Genomic DNA, 9,639 nt, shown 5'->3' with positions numbered 1-9,639 from the left:
CAAACAAAGTTATTCACATATTTTCATGTCACCGTAATAACCGATCAATACGTGCTACGAAATGTGCCTTATAATTCATAATCTAAAATTAAAGTAGAGTAACCTCCACGACACAAATAACATTATCGCTTCATTGAAATAAAAGGAGTTCATGTTAAAATGAATAGCCGCAATTGTTGATTAAAGCAACAACAATGAGAAAATACCATTATAATGGCTAATATAATAATAGTATTCTGCGTACTCGTATATCATGATATTATTAAAGCTTAGCTACTCACAAGTGATACACTACTAGTATTCTACGTTATTTTCAATATTTTAGAAGTAATTAATGATAATGTAGAGTGTTTTATCTAATTTTTAACGCTAGAGTGAATAACTAATGATATTTAAATTCTAGATATGCCAACACCTCATAAATTTAAATTATTTTTAAATAAGATATTACAGCAACTACTACACTATATCATAAAGAACAGGCAGTCAGTTGACGAACAATGAAGATTGACAGTTTCTAGATTATGTCTATGACAGTATTGTCCAAAATTTCAAGGATTCTATAAAATTAGTTTCGATATACAATACTAAAAAATTTGACAGTTTCTAGATCACGTCTAGGACAGTATTATCCAAAATTTCAAGGATTCTTTAAAGTTAGTTTCGTTATACAATACTAAAAAATTTCCCGTAGCATCAGATTTTGGCGCAATTTAATGACTTAAGATAGTTACTAGGGTATTAATAAATTTCGCGACCACTTTATGGTTCAGTAAAAATTTATACAATGTATTCCTTATAGAAGAGGATAATAAGCCATATAATGTACTATATATTTATGCTAGTCGTTGATTTACCATTAAATGATATCATAATTACATTTTTCGTAAATGATAGTCACTTTACCTCCGCTTCATGTTGCTCGCAGGCAAAAAATGTCCCATGATCATACCATGACGAGTCAATAGGTTTCCATTCCTATCAAAAGACGAAATATAGGTTTATAAACATTAAAAGACTACTATACAAGTAACTTATATGTTTATAGCAATATCTGCAGTGCTGATAATAGTCAAGACACTAGTTTATGATCAAAAAGAGCTGGTAAACTAAAAATATATCAACATTTAGCATTGTATGAAATGATTTAATCTTGAAATAATATTCACGCAGACCTTTCAGAATATTATTTCATCGATTTAAGGGTAGCTACATAAATACATTTATCGGTATAGATGTAGTGTGTAATTAACAATAAATTAATTACTACTTTCTCCGCTATTTAAGTCAGCCAATTATACCAGTCCGTATCGAAGGTAATGAAGATAAGTATACAATAGATCATCTCGTGCAAAACTGAACGAAAATAAAAGTCAAATCGGCTGTCTCGATTCGTTTAATTAAATAGCATCTCCAATTAAAATCTTTTCAAGTACACTTTTGTAGTTATTACCTTTGATCTCACTGTTAATAAATAATAAATCATTCTATAGTCTGTATTCACCCTATAAAACCCATGCTAGATACATACTTCTTCATTCCGGAAGCGGCACAAAAATAAATGATTCCCATAATAAAAATCTAGCCTTGTAATTTTTACATCTATTATTTAACCATAAAAGCATGCAAAATAAAAGAGTCTCTTTCTATCTTCATCAATCACTTGATAACAATATATAAATGAACAGGCATCTTTTCTAGATAAATAACACCTTAACCAAAAATTGAGTGTATCGTACCAACCTAGACAGAAATTTTCACTACAAATTATACCACGTTGGATCAGATAAATTAATCTACTCACTCCATAACAGTTCAAGAAATGACTAATTCGTGCGATAGGCTCATTAATTTCATAAATATCGTGCAAAGATTGCAAATTAAAAATTTTCGTAATGAATTATAGAGATCATTAAACGTAACGCAAAATCTAAGCTGAACAAATGGAATACAAGCGAGGAAAATGGTATTTAAGCATTTTGCATTCGAATTACTAGAACCCAGAGTATTAAAATACTCTACACAGTGGATAAAATAAAATCTCCTTAAATTAATAAACTAATTTACTTTTTTGTTAGCAATCATCAATGTACCCTTGTAATAGGCGTACAAACAGTACATGTATGTACATACATATACACGCGTGTATTTTGTACCTAAAAGCATAAGGAAAGTGATCATTTTTATCATACTTAATAAAATTTGTCTTTAGCTGCAACAGAGCTAACTTCTCGCACAGTCTCAACTCCAATCATATTATATTCATATCATTATCTAATTTCTTAATTACATCATTGCCATCAATACTTTCGAGAAGAGAAATCTCAAAATCAATCCGTTTTTATCAATCATCATGATCTAATTAAATTATTATCAATCCAATATAAAACAATAACTTTTTTATTTTTCTTTACAGATGCATGATTAAATAAATACCTTTTACAAAGGCTACAAACTCATCAAGCCTAGTGTACGAAGAACACGTACTGTATATTATAATTTTTTTGTTCTTGTAGATACGTGTCATATCCATACGCGTATACTAGAAGCCTCTAATATCATTAAATAAGCTTAGATAATGAACTGCATAAATTAAACTAAGAATACGTTTCAATTCCCTTTTGACTAAAATTTTTACATATAGAATTATTTCATAGCAGTTTAAAGAGATGAAAACAAACATTAACAAGACTACGTTGTACATCCTGTATTATTATATTGTTGTACTTCAGGAGTATTAATTAGTCAATATCCGTTCTAAAGTTAATTTACGGATCTTATTTAATTCCTGTCGGCTCTCTAGTTAGTAGTTAAATTAATAGTCTGTGCAATCTTTTGATATCGACTTAATTTCAAGCGTACAAAAGTATTCTCTTGCATTACAGCCTGATAGCTACATGAGATACGTAAATGTATGAATCGATGTATGAGCCAATGTCCCTTCTAAAGCCTATCTTATTTTAACTCCAATTAGCTATCTAATCAGCAATTAAATTATTGGCAAATGCAGTCTTGGACATTAATTTACTTTAAAGCGTAAAAAAATGTTCCTTTATAATGTAGATTGATAATGATGCGGAGTATTCTTTTAAAAGTCAATAAAGAAAAATTGTATTATTAAATTTGTCATGTTATCAGTATTTGACAACAGATGAAAAGACTTTTCAATAAAGACCTATATGCAGTCATGGAGATCATTTATCAATAAAACTTAAGATACTACTTTGGAAACCGTAATCCTTAATCTTTGAAAATACTAGGCATTCGGAGTAGGATTTATGAAGAGTACAGAAAATAATAGTAGACTAAACAAGGTAACTTAATCCTTATTTGTTATTCTAATACAGCTGGTACCTGTAAATTATCAAAAGAGATAGCTGGTAGACTGTATTATAAAGGATTATAAGGAGAGCGAAAAGCGATATACGGTATATTTAATTATAGAAATTGATCATAGCTTCTTATGTAGGAAGTTAGATATGTGAGTATAGGATAGAAAAATACGATGAATTCAAAAAAATTGCCGCTAATCAAAGATGCTAGCGTAATTGTTTCGATACGGATAATTGTAACTTGTGGAGTTGTTGATTAATAGTTAACTATGTTCTTCTAATGTTATAGTATGCAGATAAAACCTTCGGTCCATTTTTGATATTTAAGAGATAAAAATATGGAAGCTTAGCAGTAAAGCAATTATCTAACAATCAATACAATTAAACAGTAAATGAATATAATATAACAAATAAATACAGCAATAAAGGTGCATTACATTATATTGATAAAATATGCGCATAAAAAACAAAATCGCATGTTTGTGGACAGTACTATCTTGTATGATATCAATGTACAAGTATTGTGTATAAGAAAAGCCACTACTTATATATGATGAGAAGTTCTACTGCACTGGATTGTGTGAAAAATGTAATCAGCTGAAAGCAATAAGTATGATTTTACGATATCAGGCATCGTCATAGACAAAATAATATTTAATATCGTAAATTAAGACAATATTCGTCTTTCATTTAGATAGCTATTGCACGTAATTTTTTTATTATCTCCTTACCTGAGTAATGCAATTGATATAGAATCTATGACTGTCAGTTCTCACAAAAATAGTGTATTCTTCACCATTGCTAGCTTTAAAGATTTCAAAATGAGGTTTTTGATACTTTTGATTACGTACTATCCGATTTTTATTCTTTTTAGGTAAGTTATTGCCAGTATTGGTAGTGCTCACAGTACCGCCTTGAGCTGCTACTGCTAATCGATAAGCCGTGGTAGGGTTAATAGTTAAATGCTTTGTATTAATTTCTGCATTTAAGATGGCAGACGGTCTACGAATTGGTATGGAGCTGCTGCCTTTCATTTTTAATTTTATCTCAACCGATTTATCACTTGCGCAAGTCGATGATCCACTTCCCATGATTAATTTTTCGATCTTTACACTTTAGTTTAGATCTACAATCTTTGTTATGAATTTAATTATTGAGATGGTCAAAAGTTAAATTTCAAAATATACAATTTTTTTACAACAGCCTATTCTCTATAAATCCATCTCATCGATTAAAGTAAAACTTTGAAAAATATAAGCTATGCTTTATTTCGATTTTTTAACCTCTTACCTTGATACTTGTAAGTCGCTATTGATAGAAATATTTTCAATTTAGTTAATCTGATACTACTCCGCTACGAATCTCCTGTTGGGCTAGTAAATATATATACGTATATTAATGTTGCTGTTAATAAAAGCCAAACTTCCTCCAATTGCCTAACGAGTAATAAACTAAATTTAAGAAATGAAAATTGTTAGCTTTACCTGGATATCATTAGATAAAAAGATTACTTTTTTATACTAATAGTAAGGTAGATTAGTTATAATTAAAGGTTAGTGTATGTTTACAGATAGCATGATTATAAAATTAAATCAAACTGATATTACGAATATGATTTGGAATAGAACTATTACGTTGGAGGAAACTTCAACAGTTTAGCTAATACACTCTAGAAACGTACAGTAGGTATAAAAATAAAGGTAGAATAAACATAACTACGCTATTATGATATTAAGTTAAAAGAGTAGTTATAGTAAATTGTATATAAGGGAAAGAAAGCCTTTAATTGCATCCAATCGTTAGCATAGCGTATTGATATAATGTGACAATCATAAGTTAGTCTACTGAATTCAATCTCAATCTCAATAGTAATGCGAACTAGTATCATTACAAGCAAGATGTCAAGAGTGAAGTTAAGTTTCAATTAATATTCCTACATATTAACTCAATAGTAGATTCATGATAAGTAACAAGAATGCTCCCATTCTTGTTGTCGCCGTTATCGAATAGCCGATTAATACTCGTAGTAATACACCCGTACGCAAGTATTGAGGTCAACTTGATATTATTCAACGCCATTTACCTTTTCTGAATTTTTGCGTTCTTCTGCCGCGAGTAAGTAACGTTTATGCTATCCAAACTTGATATAAATAAGTGAAGAACTATAATTCATTCTTTAATTCAATTCAATAACTCTAAATTCAGCAAAGAAGAACGGCAATTTCAGTTAGTGAAATTCAAGAATACTGTAAACGCATATTCCTTTCAGTAGCATTATCAGTCACCAATATTACTATCTACTAACTGTATCAGAAAAAAAAGTAGACTACTAAATTTGTGATTTTATTGCCTCATGATCATCAGAAGGATAGTAATTTATTAATTTAAAGCCAGCTCTTACTAAAAATAAGAAATTTTAGAACACCAATACCAAGGATAAGCAAATATAGTTGTGATGCAAGATTCATCAATAAATTTAGAAATTTTGCTAATCCAGTCTGCATCATAGACTATCAAATCTATCTATTAAAATAAACCTAAATAAAAAAATACAATAATAACTGCAATTGATTGATTGATTTAGCGTTATGAAGCAATTGCTAGAGTCTCTTAATCGCGTATATTTGGAATTCTAGGCAGTACCAATTATACTATGCCAGGATCAGGTGCCTCTCAAGTAAATATATCCCCTCCCTCAAGATTGACCGTAATATACTAATCAATAAAAAGAGTACAAAGATAATCCTGTTCCATGTACTGTAGGATACAAATAGTTTGCAGTACTTGCACACTTGTACGGACGATAAAAAAAAATTATAAAATCAACTCATAGTTCAATAACATAAAATGCAGTATATGCCAAGTGTTCAAATATATCCCAAGTATTAAAAATTCCTTGTTTTTTATGATATGTTAGACAGTCAAAGTCAAAGACTAATTAATTTGAATGCAGTTCGCATACAGTACAGTCAGTATACCCGGTGTACTTTGGAGGTCTGGGCTAGTACATCGGTTACGAAAAGACGCCTATACTTGACTTGACAAAGGGGAAGGAAATATCAAAACCATATGACCAAAAATAACGTAATCTAACATATTAATCGAATTAGAAATAATACAATATATAATATATAGTCACAGTAAATCAGTCTTATACTGTACAGTACATTATCTTTAATCGATGGGTAGCTATAAAGTTGTTGCTGTAAAACGAGCAGTATACAGTACAGTACAGTATAACTAAAAAGACAACGTACACACGACAACCTTAGCGCAATGCCAGATTTATTGAAGAAAGATCTGAGAAGAAATGAACAATTTCTATCTTTAAGTCCACGTTCATAATACGCGTATGTAATTATCCTCAAGGCTACTGTAGGATATAACGATCATAACTGATCAACTACACAAGTACTCACAGTGCAGTAATGGTATTGTACTGTACTGTATATTAAAATCTCAATATTACCGAATAGAAGAATATTGAGTATAAAAAGTAGTGGATTGTTGTAGTATCATTACCTAAAAATATCTAGGATATAGAAAAATGTGTGTTGTCGTATCTTGATAACTACAGTACACTGTACTTTACAGAGTTAGAGATACGTATTCATTGCTTAGTACATGTAAACACTACCAATAAAAAGATATCGACTTGGAGTCGAGGATACAAAGCTAAGTTAAAAAATTCAGTAATTTATATGGTTAAAAAGATAATGAGAAATGAAATACTTCATATCAATCATGGCTAGGAGTAAAAATGACAACTTTTTTTACGGTTTCCAAGATTTTCATAGTCACTACTCAACTATGCATCGATCGGAAAAACTAAAATTTAAATTATTATGGTAATTAACAAATTGACTGTCTAACACGTAATTGAGTGGCATATCGCGTCACAGAACGTTAATATTAGAGTACGGCATGAAATCATCTCGAGATAGAAAGAAAGAAATTTTGTTTTTAATTGTAATAGATAAATTATGTAGAGCAAGATTTTGCAAGCTTCTAAGGGGTATTAGGATTCTAAATTGTAGTCTAGTAGCTATGTTACAATATTAGATAAAAAAAATCGCACGCGTGAAAAGAAGAAGGATTAAGATTTCCAGTGGAGAAAAGAGTTAGAATGACAGTACAAAATGATGATATCGTATAGCGTGTACTCACCTGATGTTAGCGTACAGTACTATGACTAGTATCATCGACAGTATGCCTAACCGGTGTTCAGCGGTCTTATATATTTTTAAAGATGGGATGGGCTCTAACTTAACTAACTGTAAATCGCATATTTCAAAAGCAATTACTAGTTTCACCACGGATAAAGTAATTTAAATCAGGATTCTTTCCACTTATATACTCTAATATACACCATGAATTTTAATTTTAATTATGTTGATGAATGACTTTTTGGATGGCAAAGAGGAAGGAAGTATGAAAGAGGGTTTGATTATACGAAATTATATATTATATATAAAAGTGACACCTTGCAATTGCGAAACATCAAATTCCCAACTAGTATTTTTATATTTATGCACACTATTTTATTAATTTTCGAATGCTGTTTATATTATTATAAAACTCCGCTGTAGACGATTGCAATGATAGCAATGTTGGGATATGATTGCCGTTAATAGCGCACTACTGGAAAAAAAAATTTTTGAAAGGTTGTCTTGTGTTATTCTCAAACTCTTCTATCTTACTCTGATTGGCAAATAGCAATTTTACCACTTTTTTATGCTGGTAAGTTTTTATTGAGAAGTTCCTACTGGTCTAATTCAGATCACATAATGATCACCCTGTCAATGATAGCTTTATACGATATAAATTTGTGGAAATTATTTTCGTTATCTCACGTTGGTAAAAATGTATAGTATACGACGTACACTATATGAACGTATAGTGTACTGTACAGTATACAGTGGAGTACAAGTCAATCATTTTATCTTATGTCTCTGTCATTAGCTGGTCTACAAAGTCTATGGCCGATAATAACGCTATTCTTTATCAACATGATGAATATAACAAGCTGTAAATATACTGTACTAACTGGCTTTGTTATGATTATTATTATTATTATTTTTCTTTAACTGTAAAACCAGTTCAAGAATTATTTTTTGACTCAATTTAGGGTACTCTTGCAGTGAGAATTCAATTCAATTTCGATAGAGAAAGTCATGTCATAGAGCCATTTTGCGCTAATGTACATCAATATGTCAAGGTTGAGAGAAATTGGATTGCGAGATGTCATTCAGTGAATTTTCCTCTTGCTGTTTTTTCCTATCATTATTGTATTCTTATAGTAATACATATTCGTTTTTATTATTTGACATACCTATTGAAAGAGGCTTCTTTTATCACAGTGAAGGAGTGGATAGCACAGTAGTATCAATAGTATCACTAGCAAGATATCCTTTTCTTTCAACTCCAATTTTTACTGCCAATTTTTATGAGTAAAGACTTTCCTTTTTCAATTTTCTGCAAAACAAGAGGATTCTATCGAGGTATTTCCTGCTTGTTCAAATGTAATTACCAATCAATGTATTTTTCTTTAACTTTCTTGCAGTTCAAAAATATCAGTCATTGCTAACTATATCCATAGAATCGATCGTATCAGCGCTATGAATGCGTATGATCCATGTATTTACACTGAGTTGACATTGATTACGGCCAAGATGATCAAGTCTAAATTTACCCAAATAAATGGCCGAGCAAATTGAAAATAATGAGTAGGAAAATAGATCAAGTCAGAAAAGTTAAGAAGAGTTCAACAAAAGTCTTAAAAATAGGAAAAAATGGCAAGGTAACTCTCTGTCTTTGCTCGATGTCTTCGGTTCGCCAAAGATTTGGACTTACTACGAATGATACTGCGGTAATGTGCGCTATTACTGTATATGGTTTCGCGGTACAGTCCTGTACATTCAGAAATGACCGCCAGACTTGAGCGCTTTTGTCTCATGATTACAGTATACTGTACTGTACTACTGTCTTGTCGTACTGTACTGTACGACATATCGAATCACTGACGTGGAACGACTGACGTCAAGACTGCGCTGATGTACGGTAAAACGTACAACCTATGACGGTGAACACGACGATGCGTCAGTTCTCCATGGTACGTACCACTGTATCGACAACAACTGGACCTACGACAGGAACTTGCCTTTACTAGACTGGATTGGACTAAACGTACCGAAACAGTAGCCCTATTCGTTGTATATTTATTTATTAATTATTATTATTACTATCGCATGTCGCAGTATGGAGGATGGCGGCTTGTCGAGGATTGGTTTCCAATCCTCGACAAAAT

General features: G+C 30.9%; 1 protein-coding gene across 1 annotated transcript; it reads right to left on the bottom strand.

Moving 5' to 3' along the window:
• Window positions 1-780: 780 nt before the first annotated feature.
• Window positions 781-4,423, bottom strand: TRIADDRAFT_58316 (uncharacterized protein; the record flags this gene model as incomplete). Its single annotated transcript, XM_002114113.1, has 3 exons — window positions 781-795; window positions 907-978; window positions 4,064-4,423. 3 exons carry the CDS (start codon window positions 4,421-4,423, stop codon window positions 781-783), a joined length of 447 nt encoding a protein of 148 aa, XP_002114149.1.
• Between the last annotated feature and the right edge of the window lie 5,216 nt (window positions 4,424-9,639).

This window comes from Trichoplax adhaerens, genomic scaffold, assembly GCF_000150275.1.
Source record: "Trichoplax adhaerens TRIADscaffold_7 genomic scaffold, whole genome shotgun sequence".
NCBI classification, from domain to species: domain Eukaryota; kingdom Metazoa; phylum Placozoa; class Uniplacotomia; order Trichoplacea; family Trichoplacidae; genus Trichoplax; species Trichoplax adhaerens.
This window is presented reverse-complemented; position numbering and strand designations above follow the sequence as displayed.